Source organism: Heterocephalus glaber, unplaced genomic scaffold, assembly GCF_053883595.1.
Source record: "Heterocephalus glaber isolate CG9 unplaced genomic scaffold, H.glaber_assembly_v1.0 deba00001497, whole genome shotgun sequence".
NCBI lineage: Eukaryota > Metazoa > Chordata > Mammalia > Rodentia > Bathyergidae > Heterocephalus > Heterocephalus glaber.
The window spans coordinates 68861229-68885648 of NW_028258320.1; the positions used below are offsets into that span (position 1 = coordinate 68861229).

The 24420-nt window shown below is 32.2% G+C and overlaps 1 protein-coding gene across 12 annotated transcripts in view; it reads right to left on the reverse strand.

Annotated features, from left to right (window-relative positions):
* Atrnl1 (attractin like 1) overlaps nucleotides 1–24420 on the reverse strand; it is an 833568-nt gene that overhangs the window by 510968 nt on the left and 298180 nt on the right. For all 12 annotated transcript variants that reach the window (XR_015440462.1, XM_087185263.1, XM_004838867.4 and 9 more), the window contains 2 exons: nucleotides 23470–23563; nucleotides 11498–11550 (listed from right to left, as the gene is read on the reverse strand). Coding sequence is in view for 11 of the 12 variants with exons in the window: in XM_087185263.1 (XP_087041389.1) it covers nucleotides 11498–11550; nucleotides 23470–23563 (147 nt within the window). In the remaining variant the exon portion in view is untranslated. The remainder of the gene's footprint in view (nucleotides 1–11497; nucleotides 11551–23469; nucleotides 23564–24420) is intronic.

A 24420-nucleotide genomic window follows, 5' to 3' on the forward strand; every position in this document is an offset into this window, starting at 1 on the left:
ATAACTAAAATATTGCATGTCCTTTCTAGCCACAAATATTTGCACATGCTGCCTATTTTCATTCTACTATGCTCATACAGCTTCCACTTAACAAGTCATTCTTTATATCAAAGTTCAATCATTCTCTTACCTCAACCACTTTCTGTCACACAAGTTTGGTTGGGGATTCTCGTAATATATTTCCAAAGCATCTATAAGCCTCATTTACACTTATTATGAAGAGCATACTCAGATAATTATATAACTATTTTAATATATATTTTCACTAGTAGTCTATAAGGTAGGATTCTAAAATATGGTGAATGTTTACATTAAAAAATTTTATTACAGTAAAAGTGTCTTTGGTTTCATTGTTGTGTCTACCTTGATGTCCTAAATTAATTGAAAACATTTGCCTTTCATGAAAAAGCTAGAAATTGCATCATACCAGATATGGTGACTAATGTAGATAAAGGAAAACCATGTTTTTACAAGCATGCCTTACCATTACATAGCACTTGGTGGCAGAATTCACCATATTTTCAATCATACCTTGCAAAGACTCATAAATGAGTACTTTCAGAACTACTTCAGAATGTGTTGAGAACAATGGGATAATTGTTAAAAGTGAATGGGAGTATCGAGAGGGATTAATGGCAATGAATCTTTTATTGTAATAAACATTTTCAATTTAAACATTCATAGTATAGTTTAATCATACCTTGTATAAGCATCAATGAGCAGAACCTGTTTGGTTCACTGTGATACCCTGAGGCTAACAAAGTGGTAAATAAATATATAAAAGAATAAAGACAAGTGAGTAAATCCCAATAATTAACTCTCTTTACTGTCTAAGAATATACCATTCTTTTGATTATTAAATGAAACAATTAGTATACATTTATTTTGCACATAATAAATATTCAATAAATACTCATTAATCATTTACTCTTATTTGCTTACCAGTGTGATCCATATTTGCAGTTATAACTATGAGCTTAAAATATTTACAGCAATTATTCAAAGGTAACATCTGTTGCAGAAAATTTGAAAATACATTTGTTAGAGTATCATAGAAAAGCATCAAGTTTTTATCCTAACTCTAAACATGAAAGATTATGTGACCTAGGATATGCACTTAGGCTGATTGGAACTTACTATTTTCATCAATGAATAAAAGAAAATAGATGATGATCACCAATGCTTATACTTGAATGATTCTAAGAAAAGGTTTTCAAGTAATATGTTATGGCCTCTTCAGAAGCCATTTTCCTTTGCTTCATAGTATGTCAAAATAATTAAACTTCCAATAATTTTTCAGTGATACATAGGAATCCACTTAGATCTTATCTGAAATAAATGTTCCACAGGTTAAGCAAAAAACAAAAGAAAGCAACAAAAGCTTGAAACTTAGTTTTCTTTACATGAACGGCTGCTACTTAAGGTTTTTTCCAATGATAAAATACTATTACCTATATCCATTACAAAATATCAATACTATTATCTTTGATGTTCTATGATCTCCCAAAATTTTTGGTGAAGTAACCTATCAATAAAAATGAACCCATATACAATGATAAAACATGTTTATTCATTTATGAATAACACTCATATGAGTGTACTACCATCACATACTTACTAAAGGCCTGCTATGAGCCACATACATTTCTAAATATGGAGGCTCAAAAGATCAGGTCCTGTGCTCATAGGATTTTATTCTAGTAAAATTTTATTTTACTTTAAAACCTACATTTAAGTAAACAAACAAGTGAGATAAGTTCAAATCTTATAAGTGTTAAGCAAATAAAAGATTTATGATGTCTTTAGGTGTTCTTTATGTGTAGCTTAGGAATATGAGCTGGGATAGAGTAATTGAGAGAGAAAAACAGTAAATGCAAAAGTCACAATTTAAAGGAAAGTTTGGTATATTTAAGAACAAGCAGATAAAGTCATTAAATATTCATAAAAACAGAATGACTTCCCATATATCTTAGGCCATGCTGTGCTTCTATAACACAACACCGACTGGATAATTTATAGTGAACAAAAATTCTGGGGCTCACAGTTCTGGAGGCTACAAAAAATTAAAGATCAAGGATCCAGCATTCAGAAAGGGTTTTCTTGCTACAGCACTTCATGGCAGTAAGTAGAAATACCTACTTATGTCAGATAATATTTAGTACATCATGCCTTTAATATGCTGAATATAAGACTTTAGAATTTATGTATATATTAAAGTCACATCTTGGCCACTTGTAAGTAGACCAGCCAGATCCTATTTAAGTATACATATATATATGTGATATATGTGAAAAATTCCCAAAACACAAATTGACTAAAAATAAAATATTAGTTTTAAAAAAGAAATGCTGTTACTCAGACTTAGAATAAAAACAGAATAATTTCACTAAATATGAGGATTATTTCAAGTTTTAATTGCTTTCATTTGTTTTGTATTCATAGCCTTTGAAGTAATTAACTGATATTGGTATCAGCTTTTAATTCACAGCTACAATGATTTTTCTTAGAAATATCTCATTTTTCAAACAAAAAAGTATCAAATTCAATAAATAATAGGCTTATAAACAATGTCTGTCAGCTTACAACAAACATTAATTAGATAAATCAAAAACAACTAGAGTTTACAGTAAGATGAATGGATTTTGTGTCTTCATGAGGTATAGCAAAAATACAGGGAATGCTGCTGCCAAATGCCATGCAACAGAAAAGAAGGCTCATAGAAACATTATAGTGAGTCCTCATCCACCTTATCTTACTGGATCTGGCAACATGCAACTTCTGGTTATTACCCAAAGTCAAAAGGACAATAATAGGTAAATGTGTTTAATTAATTTAGAACATCTAGGACACAACAGCTCAACTAAAAACACACAAGAAAAAGGACTTTAGAATTGCTTCAGAAAGTGGCAAAAATGATAGGGTAAGTGTGTTGATACAAAGGGGAAGTATTTTGAGGTGGAATAATAGCAATGTGTCTTTTACCGTAATAAATTTTTTAAAATCTAAACATATACTATATTTTTTATCACATTTCATATTTGTCTTGGGGTTTTAAATTTTGCAAAGCAACTAAGACTGTATATAAAACAAAACTGCAGATGAATTTTTTTAAGTAAGTTAATACCACACTGTTCTCAATTGCTTTAAATTACACTGTACTCCTGGATCTCAAATTTTGACCTAATCTTTAACATTGGAATAGTTTCCATTAACATTATTTTAAGAACCACTGTTCCTTTCAAAAGTACTTAAATTTAATGGTCTCATACAAGAACCACTTTTCAAAAGTTAAGCTTTAATGGTCTCATAAAAAATGGTAATAGTGCCATCTAGTGCTTTATAACTACTCCTTGCCATTTCCAAAGAGGTGAGGTGGACCTATACAACCTGAAGATAAATTGTCCAATAAGGTAGCCACATGTCATATGTGTCTTAGTTGAAAGGTGACAAATTTACATTAAGTTGTGCTTTAAGTACAGAATATAAACTGTACTTCAAACAATACAAAAATAATAACAGTGATAAGAAAAGTAATGTAAATATCTCAATGCTTTTTAAAATACGATTACATGTTATAATGAAAATATTTTAAGTATGTTGAGTTAAATAAGACATGTCATATTTCTTTGTACTTTTTTAATGCAGTCAATAAAAAATTTAAAATTACAGATGATGGCTCACATATTTATTGTGGACAGTAGTTATCAACAAGAAGAGTTATACTGGTCTTAAAAATAAATAGGCTTAAACATTAATATATTGCATATTTATAATACATGAAATGTAAGTTACATAATGTGTTCATAATTATAACTAGTTACTACTTGAGGCATAATAAAGGCTGAAGACTCAAATCAAAAAGGAATTAGTAATTTTTAAAAAATCATACAGACATATGGCCACATAAAATTAGGATATTTGAAAAAAGAAAACTAAAAGATGTAAAAAAAAAAAAAGCTAGACAATAAAGTTAATTTAAATGACAAAGAAATCGAACAATATGAGCCATCAGTAAAGATAATAATTGCATGTGGGTTGAAACATGTTATACACATATGAATCTGTAAGTTCATAATGATACAAATATAGAAAACTGTATCACCTCAAAATAAATTCAGCAAACAATTCTTTATTTATTTTAAATAAAGGAATAAATAAATGAAAAGTAAAAGAATACATAAAATAATAGAAATAAAAGGAAGGATTATACAATTTACCATGACTTTCCTATATGAAGTTTACCAATGTGTAACCAAATCAGTGATGAGATGGCATTTGTTTTTATAAAAGTATTCCAAACAAGAAATTAAATTATCCTATTTTTGCAACTCTGATAAATTATAAGGTAAACTCTGAGCATCAGTATCTCCTAAAACATAAAAACAAATACTAACACACACTTTGTCACTCTTCTGCATGAAAAAAACACCTGTTAAATGTTATTTAATATAAATCAAATCTAAATCAGATAAAGTCTTTTATCATAGGTTTAGCATATCTAGCTTGATATTTTAGGCCAGAAATTTTCTATTCTGAGCAGGGTGTCCTCTGTGTTATAGGACATTCAGCAGCAGTATCTTCCCAAAACAGTAAGATAAAATATTACAGTAATACAAGTATATCCATGATAGCAGCAAAATTCATAAAGCCTAATCTTAGAAGTGGCCTATTATGTCCACCAATAGATCAATGGATAAGAAAAAAGGAATATTTACACACAATGAAGTAATATTTTGCCATAAAGAAGTATAAGCTTGAGTTAGTTGTAGGAAAATGGATGTATCTTGAGACCATAATTTTAAGTAAAATACATCAAACTCACAAACTTAAATATGGCATGGTTTCTTTTATATGAGAACCCTCAAATTGAAAAAGAACAAAATGAAAGATAGAAAATTGGAAAAGAGAGAGATCTTCTGCAAAAGGAAAAGGGACCAAGAGATGGAGTGAGAAGTAAGGGAGCGGTAGGAGAAGGGATGAAAAAAGAATGAAGATCTGTTATGATGATATACCAGCTCCCAGAAAAGAAATTAGTCATTAAATACTGCAAACAAGTACTAATAAAAAAATAAAAATTTTTTAAAGAAAAAGAAATTTTAAAAAAGATAAAACCACATACACGCTACATCTATTATAAGAAGACAGACATTACTAAACAATGCTATAAGATGTAGAGAAATTGAAACTCATAAATTGCTAGTGTGAATTAAAATGGTACATACATGCTAAAAACTGATGTGCAGCTTCTTACAAAGTTTAAAAAAAAGCAATTATACTCCCAAGACCCTACCTGAGGAAAATGAAAATGTGTATACACACAAAGAAACTATAAATGCTCATAGCTTCATTTTTTTTCTTAACTGCAAAAGCCTAGAAATAATCCCAATTATCACCAATTCGATAATGGACCAAAAAATATAACCATATAATGTTATACCTCTTATTAACTTAAAAAATTAAAATCACGAGAACCCAGAAGGAAGCTCCCCCACCGCCATCCCAAGCTCCTAGGGCAGAGAAGGTGAGCTGTGCAGGTGCCAGAAGCACCCTCCCCACCCTGGAAATGAGAAGACATGTAAACAAGCCTCAAAAACAGACTTCTCGATCTCCTACAGCTACCCCAATGGGAAATGAGATGGAACAATCTGATACTCAACAACCTGGACTCTCTGAACTGGCAACAAAAGAGGATCTGGGAAAAATGAAATCAGAAATAATTACTCAGATAACAGCAAAGATTTTGCTCATGGTGCAAGACATGATTAATAAATCTAGAGAGGACACAGATTAAAAAAAAAGAGGATCTGAGGAACATGATGGAATCCCAACATAGGAAAAAAATGGAATCCATAAAACACATACAAACAGATTTCCAGGAGATTAAACACTCTATCCAAAGTCTGTGCAGCAGAATGAACCAATGTGAGGATAGAATTTCAGATATAGAAGAAAAGACTGCAATTAGTGAGGAGGAAAAGAAAAACTGCTTTAAAATTGTAAAAGAACACAAGAAATCAGTCCAGCAGCGGCTAGATGATGCAAAGAAGAATAACATAAGACTGACGAGTCAATGAAGAAAGAGGAGAGAGTGCAGATGACATAAAAAAAAACTCTTCACAGAAGTGATGGCAGAAAACTTCCCAAGCAGGGGAAAAGAACTTGACATACAGATAAGTGAGGCATATAGGACTCCAAATAGCCTTGATCAAAACAAATCTACACATAGGCATATAATAGTAAGGATTAAAGAAATCCAACAGAAGCACAAAATTCTACAAGTAGTGAGAGAAAAGAAATAAATCACATCCAAAGGAAAGCCCATCAGAATCACAGCAGACTTCTCAATGCAAACCCTCAAGGCAAGAAGAGCTTGGAGTGATGTATTTCAAGCCCTAAAGGAAAACAGCCTGCAACGCAGATTGATGTACCCTGCAAAACTGTCTTTCAAAATTGATGGAGAAATAAGGTACTTTCATGATAAAGAGCATCTCAGGAATTTCATGAATATCAAACCGGCACTCCAAAAAATTTTAGACAATACCCTAGGAAAAGGCAAGGAGGATCACAACCCCAGGAAACCCAGCAGAATGAATCCTTTGGGCATGAAAAATTAAGCGCAAAGGGGGAGAATCCAACAAAAAGAAAAAGTCATGACAAGGCTTTCAAAACTTTTAACTTAGTCTCCCTAATGAGTGTATAACTCAATCTTGTTATTGTACTGATTAGTATTTTTCTGATTCTAGTGTTGCACACCTTTCCTTGTGCTGTACTGGCTATTTATCATCTTCTTATGTCCACATTTTAATTGGGTTGTCTATTAATAAGCTCTAAGAATTCTTTATATATTCTGGTCATAGGTTACATGCATTGTAAATATGGTCTATTTAAGGACTGCTTTTCATTTTAATGATGTCATTTAAAGTTCTACATTTTGATGGAATCTCATTTATCAAATTTTTCTTTTATACATCATGTCTTTTGTATCCTAGGTAGTTCTTGCCTATCCTGAATTCATAAACATTTTCCCTTATAATTTCTTCTTAAAGTTTTATACTTTTAGGCTTTCATATTTAGGTTCATAGATCCCTTCAAGTTATTTTTATGTATGGAAATAAAGGGTTAAGGTTAATTTTTTATACACAGATACCAGGTGTTCTAGTGCCATTTGCTGAAAACACTATCTCTTCCTCAGCTCCTGAATTGAGTTTATATTCTATAAAATGCTAATGTTAAATAATCTTTCAAAACTCAGTGGACCATATATGTGTGATTCTATTTCTAGATTCTCTGTTTTATTTAAATGATCTATATGTCTTTCCTTACAACAACACTGCCTTAATTACTGTAGCTTTAGAAGAAGTCTTAAAATTAGGTACTAAACATCTTCCAACAATGGTTTTTTGTTTTTTCTTTTTAACTTTTCTAGGTCCTTTGTACTCCTACATAAGTTTAAAATTTCAATATCCAATTCTTCATTTATAGCAAGTATACACAGACCTGAATTTTTAGATATACCTTGTGTTTTCTAATCCTGCTAAATTCAAATACAAGTTCTAGGGGCTCCTAGAGATTTCTTAGTATTTTCTCTGTAGATGATCATTTCATCTACATAGAAAGATTTTGCTTCTACCTTGCCAATCCGATCCTAATTGTGTCATTTTATTGCCAGACTATTTTGGTGGGGGCTAGGTTTCAAAGTTTAATGGACAGATAAAGAGTAAGCATATCTGCCCTTGTTCCCCACCTAAAGGAGAAAGCATTGTATCTTCTCCATTCATATAAGGCATTCTCGCTGGAAGTATGGAGTACATGTCTTTAATCTGTTGAGAAGTTTCTGTTCTACTTCTAGTCTCCTGATAGCTTTTAACATGAACAGCTGTAGAATTTGGTCCAATACTTTTTCTCCAACTACTGACAGGATCATATGGCTTTTTCCTTTCCTCTGTTTAAATGATGACTTTTGGGGGTGGATCTTCCAATGCTGAACCAACACTGCCATCCCTATAACAAAACCACTTTCTACATCCTGCCAGATCTGACTTCCAATAGTTTGTTTTGTTAAACAAATTTCTATCAATGTTCATACTTTTTTCTTCTATTATCTTTATCCAGTTTTAGGATTAGCACAATGTTGAGTTCCTAAAATGAGGGGAGAAGTGTTCCTTCTTTTTTCTGCTTTAATTGTTTGATATAATTTATCAGTTAAAATGTTTATGAGCCTGCTCTTGTCATATAGGTAGGTTTTCAAGCTAGGAATATACTTTCTTTAATAAGTGCTATTCAAATTTTATATTTCCTCCAGAGTTAGTTTCATTAATTTGTCTTCCAAGGTACTTCTTAGAAGTTGTCAAATTTATTTCAAAACAGATTTTTGTAATATGCTTTCTATATCCTTTTAAATTCTGTAAAATCTGTGGTAATGTCTCCTAGATCTTGATATTTTAATTTAAAAAATGTACAATTGATATTGTGTAACAGGAAGAAAAGGTCTAAGGGTGCAGGGGAAGTGGAAGGGGTAGGGGAAGGGAAAAAAGGGAAAAGAAAAAATATGAGAAAAGGAAAAAAATGGAAACAAAGTTTTTGCAAATAAGGAAGGGTGGAGGGGGTGAAGGGAGGCCAGGGGAAGGGGAAAAAAATGAGAATAAAGATACTCATGAAATGGTACAATATCCCAATGATGAATGTAACTGTATTTTATACTGAAAATGTACCAATAAACTTAATGGGGAAAAAAATTAAAATCACTGTTTAACCAAGTAAAATAGAGGTTATTTATGGTCATTTATATTGATGCTGAAAAAATATAAATAAATAAACACCCATTGCTCATAATAATGCCCACCACTGTGTATAAAGGAAAATTTCCTCAAACTAATAACACTGAGTAGGAAAAATGTATACTATATTTAATGTTGAAAGAGTAACTGTTTTCCAAGATGGAGAAGAACTGAAGGAGATAAGAATAAATGTTTGCATACTAACATGTATTAGAGGTGCTAGCCATTGCAATAAGGCAAGAAAAAGATATAAAAGCCATTCAGATATGAAAGAAAAAGTCAAACTGCTTTATTTCTAGAAGATATTATCCATATTGAAATTCTGATAGAATCAACTAAAAAGGTACTAGAAAAAAAAGGTGGCTTTATCAATACCATAAGATGTAAATGCAATGTAAAAATCAATTGTAAATAGAAATGCCAGAAGCAAACAAAATGAAATATTATTACTCTTCCATTAGCAACGCGTCAAAATGCAAAATATATAGGGGAGAAGTTGACAGAAAACACTGTGAAAGACATGTACAATAAAAACTAGGAAATATTGTTCAGATAAATGAAAGATTAAGAAAAGCTAAAGGGAGATACCATGTCTATGGCTCAAAAGACATGTAGTTAAAATGTCAACTCCTCAAATTCATCTATGAATTCAGCACAATTTCATTCTAAATTCTAGCATGTGCTTTTGTGTAAATTCACAATCATACTCTTTAGAGTCTTCCTACATTATAGAAAAAAATTTAATAGTCAAAATAAATTTGAAAATTAAGAAGAAATTTGTGGGATATATGCTACCTGACTGCAAGACTTATTCAAAACTACATTAATTATAAAAGAGTTATTGGCATAAAAATACGCAGATAAATTAATACTATTTTTCAAAAATCCACAAGCAAACTAAAATTAGAAATTTTTTTTGGTCCAGGAATTCCCCTTCTATGTATCTGCCCCAAACCATTAAATACATCATATATATCCATGTTTACATGTGATACATATATACCCATGTTTATAGCAGCACAACTCATAATAGTTAAGTCTTGGAAGTGGCCTATATGTTCATCAACAGATAAATGGATAAATAAAATGTGCTATATACCAATGGAGTACTACTCTGTCATAAAGAAAGATAAACTTGAGTCATTTGTAGGAAAATGGATGCACCTTGAGATCATAATTTTAAATTTTAAAAATCAGACATAAGAGCTTAAATATCACATGATTTCTCTTACATGAGAATCCCAATGTATAAAGACCAAAATAAAAGACAGATAACAGGAAGTAGGGACATAAATCTTTCTCAAAAGGGAAGAGGATCGAGAAATGGAGGCAGAGGGGGAAAAGCAGATCAAAAAAGGATAAAAAAAGGAATTAAGATGTGTTATTTACACATACCAACTCCACACAAGGAATGTAAACATCATACATTGCAAACATTGCTCCCAAAAAGGAAGAGGACCAAGATAGAGGATAGAGGGAGGAGGGAGGGAAGGGAAAGAGGATAAGAAAAGAAATTAAGATATTTTATGTACATGTATCAAATCCCCACAAACAATGAAAACAATTTATGTTCCACAAACAGGTACTTAAAACACACACACAATGAACAGGATCAAAGGATGGGTGGAGGGAGGAGGGAAGGAAGAGATAGGGGATAAAAAGGAAATTAAAATGTTTGATGTACATATATCAAATTCCCACAAGGAATATAAATATTACATACTACACACATGTACTAATACAGTAAAATAATTTTTAAAATACAGAGACAAACAGAAGTGGGAGGAAGTGAAGAGGGAAAGGATGAAAAAATAATTAAGATGCATAATGTACATGTACCAACTCTCCATGAGAAATATAATCATTATATGCTGCAATATGTACTAATATAAATTAAAATTTTTTTTTAACCCTGCAAAAAAACTATAGATGGTGTCATGGGTTGTGTCTAGATGTCTCCCCAAAGCCTCATGTAATCATAGGTGGGGCTTTTTCAGAGGTGGTTGGATAGAGATTGTATGATGCTGGGTTCAAGGGCACTAGGATTAAAGGTGTGAATGCTACACACACACACATCACCCCCAGATAGCTTGGATAAGACATAAGGGATAGGAAGAGTTGTGGTCCTCCCTTGTGTGCTTTGCTATCTTCTGTCTGCTATACACTGTTTCTCCTCTTCCATGCTACCCTGCCTTGGTGCCAGCTGATTAGAGACTGTGACCACTACAACTGTGAACTAAATAAACCTTTCCTCCTTTAATTTTGGGTGTTGGGTATTTTGTCTTAGCAACAAGAAAAGTAACTAAGAAAGATGGTGTTTGGAAATGCTGAAGAATTTAAACTCTCATACACTACTAGCAGGAATGTAAATCAGAACAACCATTAAGAAACAATTTGGTTGCAGTGAGAGCTAAACATATACCTACCATACAATAAGTTACCAAATAAAAACTATCTACTTGCACAAAATTAGAGCTGATTTTTGGTAATGACCAAAACTGCCCCTGCAAAAAATCTATTTGTTTAAAAATTACATTGAAATTACCTGAGTCTACTAAACATGTTCCATGTTTAGAGTAATATATTTTGCTATTTTACTATTAGGAAAAAATGCACCAAATACATTTAATAGAATATAAAACTATAGTTATTCAAGATGATTATTAGTATCTGAAACTAATAATATAAACTATTTAATATTAAAATATACAAATACTTACAATAACATGTTCCTCTAAGTGGATTACCAACATAGCGATTTTCAGAGTCACATCTATGAAAACACAAAAACTTATTTACTATCAAACAATGTAATTCAAAGCTTCATTTCATGCAAAAAATTTAAACTCTACAATAAATATCTAGTATAAATTTTATCAGTAATTGAAATTTCACAAATAAGTCTTCAAAAGAATCAATTCTAGAAAGCCTATAAAGAAGCACAAATGAGAGAAAAATACAAAGATAAACATATCTGAGAAGAATATAAAAGATATCGAAAGACTGGATAAGATTATGAACTTTGGGATATATATCAATTCTTAATAATATGAGAAGGTAAATATGGATAAAGGTATAATGATATTACTAGGTAGAAGAAAATATTGAAGGAATTCATAAATCCACATTTTCTTACTTATGGTATTCTTTGAAATTAATCTATTTTTCATTAATTTCTACAACAATGAATCTGTATTTTTAAAACATCTCCTTAGTTGTGCTAAAACAATTTTTCTCTAAGTCAGCCAACCCAGACAAAATAGACAATATGAACTAAATTCAGGAGCTCTAACTTTTAATTCATATAAGCAGATTATTAAAAATAAAAAGACCCTTCATATTCACAAGTTCTATGTTAAATACATCAAAAATATGGTTAAGTATAGCAGTGAAAGAAAAACATGAGTTTTTTGAAAATTTTTAAAATTATACTTTTCATTAACTATTTTCAGAATAAAACTAAAATAACGATTGCTGGTAACAGAGATATAGATTGGTTTTATATAATGCTATTTCTTGGACAGTTTCCAAAGCAAATTTTATACTATATATAGTATATATGTATATTTTATACAATATATGTACATGGATACCAATTCAGTGACTTATTATTCAAATTAAATTAAGTTTAAAGAGGTAAAAGATAACTTCTAAGAGATAGATAACTTCTAAAATAGATAAAGAGGTAAAAGATAACTTCTAATATAGATAAAAGGTTAACTTCTAAAAAGATAACTTCTAAAATTTAAAGAGGTAAAAGATAACATAAAATGCTTGGCTTTAGTAGAGTTCATTAAAACAAAAAATATTATAAAACATAGATTTTAATTAATGAAGAATCAAATAGTGGAAAATAATAAGCTAAATAATCATAATACATTTTCAATGCATTTAACTATGTGCTTGCTAGTTTTTGTATTTCTACAAAAAATAAGTGAATTTTTTCTATACTAACTACAAAAACATAATATGTGGAAAGAGTACCTCAATGTTTGTTAATTATTTTTAATAAAGAAATGATAAGTATACAATAAGTAAAAACTATGGCTTTTAAATCAAAAAAATTACACAGAGGTCCATTCCTATATTATCCAGAATGTGACACTGGAAAAATTAACTTTTTCAAGTCCCAATTTTCTTCTCAGTAAAATGGGTATAGTGACATTATTCACATCACAGATACAAGAAGAGCTAAATAAAAGTGCTCAGTTAAAAGGCAGACATTTACTAAATCTCAATATTGGTTTGCTATGATGATGCTAATGATGATTATGGTAGAAGAGGAAAAACAATAATAAACTAAAGAGAGGATATCCTATTCGCATCTGCCAAATATCAAAATAAGACAAAAAATAATAATTTAGAAAAATATTACACTGAAATATTGTCAATAATTTATCACTGTTCCAAAATATAACAGTGCTGATCTACATAGCAGTCACTGCCTGCAGCCACCAGAATGAATCAAACTGACAAAGTAGTGTATAGCAGTAATTATTTTATACCAGGTAAGCATTTGAAACAACTTGATAAAATTTCTACACTTATACCAGACAAACTTTCTACATTAAAATCTTGAAGCTTACTTTATTTCTTCACTGAGGTAAAGCTGGAACATACTAGAAAGCTATGTATTTCATCTCCTGATATTTGAAGATAACTTTTAGTTACAACTATTAACAAAAATAAAAGCTTAACATGCATTGTCCTTCTTTGGCATAATGTCTGTTCCTTTTATAATTGTTTCTGTCTTTTAATTAGTATATTTTCAATTTTAAATTGATATTCCATTCTTTGTTGTGTAATTGTTATGCTCCTCCTCCTCCTTCTCCTTTTTTCTTTTTTTTCTGTTTTTATTTTTACTAACACTCCCACAATTCTATACGTATTAGGGCCTGTTCAGATCACACAGAGTTAGGACCACATAACTTTATTATGCTTGCAGTCAATGTAATGATTCACTTGGAGATCAGGGACTATGCTAGACTCCCAAAAACAGTCTTCAGTGAAAGTAGTTATTGTACAAGACCTGGGAGGTTTACAAAGGTTTTTAAACATAAATAGGGGTCACACAGCAAATTAACCCAAAACACCAGATTAATGGTTCACTTATTTAGCCAGTAGTCCCACTTAATGAACAAGGTATTTAAGATTATTCAAATGACAACACAGTAACTAAAAACACCAAACAAGGAAATAGAAATTATCCATGACTATCCTTTTTTCCCCTCAGCCCCACCATCATTTATTATTGGTTGATTTCTTGATATAAGCCATTCTTTCTGGAGTGAGATGGAATCTCAGTGTTGTTTTAATTTGCATCTCTTGAATGACCAATAATGTTGAACATATTTTCATATATTTATTTGCCATTTCTACTTCCTGATCTGAAAAATGTCTATACATTTCAGATGCCTATTTTGGATCAGGTCTTTTAATTTGGAAAGGTCTGATTTTTTAAAAATTCTTCATATATTTTAGATATTAGTCTTTTGTCTGAAGAACAGCTGGCAAAAATTTTTCCCCATATCGTGGGTTGTCTCTTCACTTTGTTGATGCTTTCTTTTGCTGTGCAAAAGCTTTTTAGTAAGATGAGATCCTGGTTATTGATTCTTTTTGATATTTCTTGTGTAGCTGTGGTTTTGTTGATGTAGTCCTTGCCTACACTAGTGTCTTCAAGAGTTGAACCTATTCTCTCTTCCAGTAGATCTAGTGTTTCTGTTTTAATATTTAAATCTTTGATCCATTTCAATTTTAGTTTAGTGCCTGGTGAAAGATAAGGGTCTAGTTTTAATCTTTGGCATTTGGAAAGCCAGCTTTTCCAACACCACTGTTAAAGAGCTATCTTTCTTCCATTGAAGGTTTTGGGTTCCTTTGTCAAAGATAAGGTACCTGAGTGTGTTTGGAGTTGTTTCTACATCTTCTAATCTGTTCCACTGATCCTCAGATCTGGTTTTTGGGAGGTTTTGGTTTTGTTCTCGTTTGGGGCGGGGCGGGGGGGGGTTGCCAGTACTGTGTTGTTTTTATCACAGTACCTCTGTAGTATAATTTCAAGTCAGGGATTGTAATGTCTCTTGCCTTGCCTTTGTTCCCCAGAATTGCTTTTGCTATTCTAGGTTTCTTCTGGTTCCAAATAGTTCTTCTGGTCTCCAACTAGTTCTGAGAGATATGTTACTGGTATTTTGACCAGGATTGCATTAAATCTGCATAACAATTTTGGAAGTATGGCCATTTTTACTCTGTTGGCTCTTCCTACCCACAAGCAAGGGATAGCTTTCTATTTTCAGGTATTCTCTTTGATTTTCTTTTCCAGAGTATTGTAGTTTTCAATGTAAGTATCTTTTACTTCCTTTGTTAGATTGATTCCTAAATATTTCATTTTATCTGATGCTATTGCGAAAGCTGTGGTTTCTTGAATTTCTCTCAGTAAGTTTATTTGTGTACAGGAATTCCATTGATTTTTGAGTGTTGACTTTGCATCCAGCTATGCTACTGAATTTGGTTATTAAATCTAGAGGTGTATTGGTGGAGTTTTTGGAGTCTTCTCTGTACACCATTATGGCAACTTCAAGTAATGATAATTTAAATTCTTCTTTTCCTATTTTAACTTCTTTCTCTTGTCTAATTTCTCTGGCTAATGTTTCCACAACTATATTAAATAGGAGTGGAGATACTGGATATCCTTGTCTTATTCCTGATTTTAGAGTGAAAGCTTTCTGGTTTTGACCATTTAGTATGACATTGGCTGTTGGTTTTTCATAGATGGCTTCTAGCAGATTGAGATAAAGACCATTTCTTACAAATTTCTGTAGGGTTTTATCATGAATGGGTGTTGAACTTTGAAAAATGCTTTTTCTACATCTACTGAGATGATGATATGGCTTTGTCCTTGACTCTGTTATATGGTGTATTACATTCACTGATTTGCATATGTTGAACCATCCCTGCATCACTGGAATAAATCCTACTTGGTCATAATCTATAAACTTCTTGATGATTTGCTGCACTCTGTTTGCCAGTATCTTGTTGAGCATTTTTGCCTTTATGTTCACTAGAGAGATTGGCCTGTAGTTCTCTTCTTTGGTTGGATCCTTCCCTGGTTTTGGTATCAGGGTAATACTTGCTTCCCAGAATGAGTTTGGGAGTATCCCTTCCCTTTCAATTTCATTAAAGATTTTTCGGAGTAGTGGCATTAGATGTTCTCTAATTTTCTTGTAGAATTCAGCTGTGAATCCATCAGGGCCTGGATATTTCTTTGTTGGTAGGTTTTTAATTAAATCTTCAATTTTGTTGACTAATATTGGTTTATTTAGATTTTTTATACCTTCTTGATTCAGCTTTGGTAACTCATATGTATCTAGGAATCTGTCCATTTCTTCTGTGTTTTCAATCTTAATAGAAGAAAAGTTTTCAAAGTAGGTATAGATGGCCATCTGGATTTCTGCAGGATCTGTTGTGATTTCACCCTTTTTATTCCTAATTGCATGGATTTGACTCTTTCCTTTTTTAAAATAAGGTTGGCTAAGGATTTATCAATTTTATTTAATCTTTTAAAGAACAAACTCTTCCATTCATTAATTCTTTGTATTGTTTTCTTAGTCTCCACTGCATTAATTTCTGCTCTGATCTTTATAATTTCCTTCCTCGTAAGAGTTTTGAGCTTGACTTCTTCTTATTCTAGAAGTCTGAGGTTCAACATTAGATTGTTTGAGTTTGCTTTGTTTTCCTGATGTAAGAGTTCACTGCTATAAATTTCCCTCATTGGACTGCTTTCATTTTGTCCTATCAGTTCTGGTATGTTTGGGCATGATCATTTAATTGTAGAAACTGTCTAATTTGTTCATTAATTTAATCTGTGACCCATTAAAAGTTAAATGAGATGTTATTTAATTTCCATGTGTTTATGTAGTTCTTGTTGTTTCTTTTGCTATTGAGCTCCAGTTTCATTGCACTATAGTCTGATAATATGCATGGAATAATTCCAATTCCTTTATATTTACTTAAGCATATTCTATGGACTAGCATGTGGTTTATTTTGGAGAACATCCCACGAGCAGCTGAGAAGAATGTGTATTCTAATACTGTGGGGTGAAACACTCTGCAGAAATCCACTAAGTCCACTTGTTCGTATGTTTGAATCAGTTCTCATATTTCTTTGTTGATTTTTTGTCTAGTTGATCTATCTGTTTGTCACAATGGGGTATTGAGATCCCCAATTATAGTTGTTAGTGCTTGATTTTTCATGTTCATTAATATTTCTTTTATATAGTTAGATGTGTCAGTATTTGGTGCATATGTATTTATGATTGTTATCTTTTTTTCTTAGAGTTTCCCCTTATTAAGTATGTAGTGAACTTCTTTGCTACCTTTGATCAGTCTTGGCTCAAACTTCATTTTGTCTGCAAATAGGATAGCTACCCTTGCTTTTTTCTGGGTTCCTGTTGCATAAAATATTGTTTTTCATCCTATGATTTTCAGTCTATGAATTTCTTTTTAATTTAAATGTATTCCTATATGCAGCAATTTCTTGAATTTTGCTTCTTGATCCATTCTGTTTCTTTTCATTGGTGAATTGAGACCATTTACATTGATGTTTATAACTGATATATATTGGCTTGTCCTCATCATATTGTTTTTCTGTTGTTGGTTCCTTGTTTTCCCCCTCTATTTCATTGCTTGCCTTGCCTGATGGGTTCTTTCTAGTGGTGTTCTTGGAATTGTGGTATTCATTATCTCTTCCTAAAATATCCTTCAGAACATTTTGTAGAGCTGGTTTGGTGGTCATGAATTTCTTCAGTTGTTTGTCATGAAAGTATCTTATTTCTCCATTATTTCTGAAAGATAGTTTTGCAGGGTACATCAATCTGGATTGGAGGTTGCTTTCTTTCAGAACTTAAAATAACTTCACTGCAAGCTCTCTGTGCCTTAAAGGTTATACACAATAAAAGTTTGATCCAAGTTGAAAGTACAACTGGTGTACAGGGAGTTGGGAGAAGGCCTTGCACCATGTAGTCTTTAAGACCCTCTGTTCCAGTCCTTAGCATCACTAATCACCAGGGGAATAACAATCAAAACTAAAATAAAATACCATTTCACCCCACTGTGACTATGATGAAAAACACTAAATATAACAAGTGCTGGCAAGGATATGGAGTAAAGGGAAGCTTTGCACACTGTGGAATGGAATGTAAATTAACATAGTCATTGTGAAAAGAGTATGGAGCTTCCACAAAACGCTAAAAATTAAAGTAACATATGATCCCAAAATTGCACACCTAAGTTTATATTTAAAAGGAATAAAATCAGTGTGTCGAGACATCTGCATGCCCAATTTCACTGTAACACTCTTCGTAACAGCCGAGAAAGGAAATATGAGTCCATCAACTGATAAAAGGATATATATACATATATATATACATATATATACACATATATATATAATGGAATGATATTCAGTCATAAAAAATAATGAACAAAAACATGGAGGCAACTAGAGATAATTATGTTAAGTGAAATACATCAAGCACAGAAAGATAAGTATCACGCGAACTTACATGTAGAATATAAGATGTTAATACAGAAATTCACAATGGTTATCGGAGACTGGAGGGTGGGGGAGTGAGTAAAAGAGATGGGGAAAATACGATCGATGGGGTTCAGTTGCACGTAGATAGGAGTAAGAAGTTCTAGTGTACTACTGAACCCCAGAGGACTATAAATAGTGATCAGCATTGTATCTCTGAAAAAGCAAGAAAACGGACTTTGACTGTTTTCACCATAAAGAACTGATAAATGATTGAGCAGACAGATATATTTAACTTGATTATACTATGTATACATGTACTAAAACATCACATGGTATTTCATTATGTGTAATTTTTTGTATCAGTTAAAATAAATATAATTTTTAAAAGGGTATAATACACAATGTCTACTTCATAGGCCAAATTGGAAACATGGTTTTGTTTTTCACATGGAGTAAATGTTAAGGTAAAATTTATCAATAATGTCTTCTGAACTATTATTAGTGTAATTCCTTAAGGTACATATTAACAATGATAAATAGATTTTTTAAAGAGATAGGGTCTTGCTGTGTTGTTGTCCAGCCTATCCCTGAACTCTTGGGTTCAAGCAATCCTCCTGCTGGGACTACAGGGGTGCACCACTGACCTGATTTAAACATAATTTTAAGTAAATTAATGTTATTTTGGGGATCCATATGAGTTCAAGTACTTCACCCAGCAAATTTTGAAAAGTAATGTGTGTTCTGCTTTTCCTCACCACTTTTCCTATTAAATGGCTTCAAATCCCATTGGAGATAGAGTGGGTTAATATTTACTGCATGTCTTGATGAGTTGGTAGAAGTACTTTCTTAAAGGAACCCAATCTCTTACAGATAGGCTCTGAAAATCAAGATCCGGATCAGATTTATAGAGTCTTAATTTTCTATTTGTCCAGCTGATAACAGTCTGCTTACTGGCTGATGGTTTCTATTTGTTCCTGGGGATATATGTTAAGCAATAATCTAGTTGCGTTTCTCATCACTCTTAGTCATTACTGCAAATCCTTGCCAGCTAATATTCTCTGGTGACCATCTGGGCTTCTGGACTATTACTTCTATCTATGTTTAAGAGCTAAATGTTACCACCTGGCCTCTTTTATTCTGGAATTTTGAAACATCCTTTGACACTAGAAAACAAAGATTCCTGGCAACATTTTCTAAAATATACTGTGGCTTACAGAAAATAGCCACCTGGTGAATTTCACAAAAACTCCAGAGCTCCCCTTACTGTTGTACTCCTTACTATCTTATTAAGGAAACACCTGGAAGACACCCAAGAAAATACAGCCAGTTAATAGACACTATTTATTCAATGTTCCCACCAAAACTCAAGATGAAATTTAATCCTCACTGTGAAACACTAAGAGGTGGGACCAGATAGGGCCTTTAAGAGATTATTAGGTCATAAAGGCTCTGCCCTCATGCATGGATTAACCCATTTGTGGATTAATAGACTAAGGTGTTATCTCAAGACCAAATCAGTTACAAAAGCACATTTGACTCTATCTTTTGTATGTGCCTTCACTGTGATTCTCTGTGCAACTGAGACACTGCAGAGAGTCCCCATCAGCAAAAAAAAGGCCTCAAACCACTGTGGCTTCTCAACCTTGGACTGCCTACGATCCAGAACTATAAAATGAAAAACTTCAAAGTTTCCCAGAAAACGGAGAATATGCTCTGTAAGAGGATAAACTTCTTTTTATGAAGCATAACCCTCAGGTGAAATTGTTGCATTGTTTCAAGGAAAGTGAGGCTATTCTGCTCTAGCCAAAGATACAGGACTTTTCTCTCAACTAGAAGTACTGAGGGTAATCTGGGGGTTTCAAGTTCTGAGGTGATATTCATAAGAATCGCCATTCAAGGTCTTGAAGTCCCACTCCTTCCCATTAGGCAGTGACTTTGGCATAAAAGAACTGTCACAGCTGAGGTTTCCATTTCACTTGCCCTCAACAAGCTTTATGATTAAATTCTGGGAATGATTTTCAACATTACCTTCCCTATGGTGACATGAGATAAACATCTTTAAATGCTATCATTGAAGGTCTGCTGATGTTCATACCATGGGCTGAGGTGATGAATTACCCTTTCAAGGTTTTATACAGGAAAAAACTTGCCAAGTTTTTAACTTTTATAATTATTATCTGTCATACTTTTCATGTGCTGATATTACATAAACACTAATGCTTCTCCTTAAAGCTGTACACTATCCCAATTGACCACAGGTAAGATTCTGAATAATTACTATATACATCAGGATAACCCCTAGCCCACTTACAATCAGCATCATTGTACTGAGTGCTATCTGATAAGTCATCATTTATAAAAATCTCATGATGAGGATCTGTCATCTAGAGCCACATTCAGTAGCAACCGACTCAGTAGAGATACCTCATCAAGTACTGAGATAAGGACTTGGTTATGCATATTTTCTATAGTCAGTGATCTCAGGCAACCTTGGTGAAAAGTGGAAAATGTATGAAAACTACTAGTCCATTCTGCCTGAAGATTACTCATACTGGCTTTAACTGTCTAACACTTCCTGGTTCCACTTGGGGAGAAATAAGGCACTCTGCAACCAGCAAGGGATTAAAGAGACTCATGACTGATGCAGGATAGTGTCAAATGTACAGAACTGTCCTCTATAACTGTGGTGAAATCATGTGAGCTAAGGGAATTGCCAAGATGCGTTATAAGTACTGGCTACAACATCTCATCCAAACTTTCACCTATTTTTATCATATCTCCCACTTGATTCTCATTGGGGAACACTAGTTTCTATCACAATGATTGTTATCAGAAGGCTGAAGAAAAACTAAACTTCCTTATACTATTACATTGAAAATGAGTCTAATTGAGAGATATGATACATCACAGACTCCAAATATATGTTGCTTCACATTGTAAAATTGAAGAAATTTTACAAAAAGATATGATTTTTTAAGATCTACGTATGTCATTCCTCAAAACTAAATATTTTTTAAAATACTACACTGCCAATTATTTATTTATATTATAGTTTATGTTTCCTTATTTTTTAAAATTGCTATTTTTATTACCAACTGTGTATAAGGGCAAGACTAGACTGAGCGCTATCATCTTCATGGCAATATGAATAATTTGCCCCTTTTAAATGGATAGTCTAATCAGCTGCTCATGCTCTGCCCAGTGTGGCTGGCATTCCCTTCCATGAGCTTACACAAACAAGAATGTTTTCTCAAAATCTTCTCTAATTATACCCATGAAAAACTGGTTGAATATGTGAAAGGAAAGACTAAAACAGATACAGACCTCACCGATTCAATGGCTCACACAAGCTTCACATTACAGACAGTGCGAAGTCAACCTCTGGCAATTTATCAATCACCCTCATTAATTCTTACCAGTTTTCAGATGGTTCCAGTCCAGGTAAGCAAATATTCATGTCTCATGGTTCTCTGCAGGCTCGTGTCTTTTTTTAACTTTTAGCCACTGGTTACCCTGTGATCTCAATTCTCTAATGGCTTCAGAAAAAAACTCAGGAATTTCAGTCTTTCTAAGTGCAAGGGTGGGAACAAGGTTCTTGTCAGCTCTCTACATCCTTGAGGAATTCTGCAAATGCTACTATCATGTTCTTGTTTTTACTGATGCAGTTTCCCCTTCTTTGTATTATCTTCTATACTTGGAAATTTTACCCATTGTTCAAGATCCAGCTAAATAGTCCTTGCTCAAACTTTCCTTATCCTTCCAGAAGGAATTAATCATTCCCTATTTAGTATCCCACTAATAATTACTTCATTCCATTCCATAAATAAATTCATTGAATAATCATATTGTGCTACTGATATAATGGTCCCTAAAGAAATTCACTGTAGCAAAGGATGTAGACAAGCACATTGGTAATACAAAGAAGGAATTAGGAGATAGAAGAAGAAGCAGTATCAGGTAGGGAAGGTTATGTAAAATAACATCAAGATGGACATCTTGACTACATACATAAAGCCAAAGAGTTACCCTGAGAAGAGGGAAGGGTTCATAGACATACCAAATAACTAATAAAATAAACTAATATGTTGTACTTTGTCTAGTACTTCACTGTAAGTCAGAAAAATACTTCAGGCCAAAAAAAGTGTGTTACTTATTTTCCTTAATAGAATTAAGCACTAACTTTATAAATGTTTATTGATATAAATGATTATCTCTACTCCCTAACAGGAACATTTTTTCTAATATAAATATACCATAGCAAATAATCACTTTAAGAATGCTGGCCCTATTCTCTATTACCCAATACTAAAAGTTAAATGAACAAACAAAAAGGTATTGAGTGAAAATCATCTACTATCTATAAAATATTCCTTACAACTTGGCATTTCATTTCCTCCCTTATAAAAATACATAAATAAAACATGTGCAAAATGTATATTTGACACTTAGAACTATGCACTTTCTAGATTTCTTACATATTAATTCTAAATTATATAAGCTAATAAGCTCAAGATTTCAATGAATTAAAATACTATTGTCTCTTTTCTAGAAACAAAAAATATGGTACTGAGTAATGACTATAGATGGTTATATGGGAACATCATTTATGCAAAACTACAGTAAAAATTTCTCTGTTTAAGATCATGGCAGAAACTCATATTTCATTTTTGTCTATAATACTGTAACTATAGTCTACAGAAACTTTTTTCATTGCTTCATATTGTTATCCAATCAACAAAGGGTTTAATCAAGACAAATCACACTGTTTATGACCAGGATCTAGTAGATAATTTGAGAGAGTGGGGAAGGATGGTACAAAATACAAATGTAGGGGTTTTGTTAAAAATTAATTGGAATTTCAAAACAGTAACAGAAAAACATTAAGTGTGATGTGCTTCTAAGCACGGGGCCCTGTGCAAATTCACAGGCCATAAAGTTGGCTCTACTTACTACAACTAAGCTTTAGTCTTATAAAATATCAGAGGCAATCTTCTGTTTTAATACACAGGATTCTAATTTAGTTCCATTGATTTTTAATACCAAAAGACCTTTCTCAATAGGAAGTGCCCTAAAATCATATATGAGTTGACCTCCCTTTTAACTTCATCAAGTATGGATAATATAATGTACATAAAAAAGACAATTTTAAAAATCATTGGTACTTACAATTGGCATTGATCACCTTTTATTCCTTTCGTTGTGCAGAAACATTTTCCTGTGTGCAAATGACAAATATTTGCATGGCCACTGCATGTACAAGCTGTAAGTTCAAAATCAAAATAATATTGAGTATTCTACATCACAAACATATAAAATGTGATCAAAATATGCAGTTAATATTTTAAAATGTATTATAGTAAAAGACACATTGCCATTAATTGCTCTCAAAATATTTCCCCTCACTTCAAACATTTATGTCATCATTCTTGCCACTTTTTAAAATGGGTTTAAAGGAAGAATACAACAGCTTAGTTTCAAAATGTACATCTACAGGGCCAGGGATTTAGCTCAGTGGTTTCACCACCTGCTGCGCAAGTGCAAGGACCCGAGTTTGATCCCCGGTACCAAAAAAAAAAAAAAAAAAATGTACATCTATAATCTCTATGTTTTACTTTAGACAATTTACTTAACCTATTCAGGCTTAGTTTCTTTACCTGCAGAAAAGAAATAATAGTACTTCTCATATATCAAGCACTAAATAGATTCAGCTGTTATATTTAGTATTATTACTACTGGTAATGATAACAAATATTGTTGTATATTACGGTTTTTAAAAGCATGTGTGTTTTGCCCTAAAATCATCTTTTGAGATGATTGAGCTTCTGAGATTATTCTCACTTTTATTACTTCAAAATACTAAATGAAACATTCCACTGGGTAATCGCAACACATGATCAGTTTTATCCATATGAACTCAAGTCTCAATTTTTACTTTATATTATTTTCTCTAAGAATCATGTTCCAGTTATTTAGGACACACTTTATTATGTCCAATATCCATTCAATTAGCAGATTCTAATTTCTATGTGCACAATATCTCTTCCATTAGAACTGTCTTTTTCATTTTGATAATCACCATTCAAATGTCATCCACTTTCTCTTACTGACACCAATACA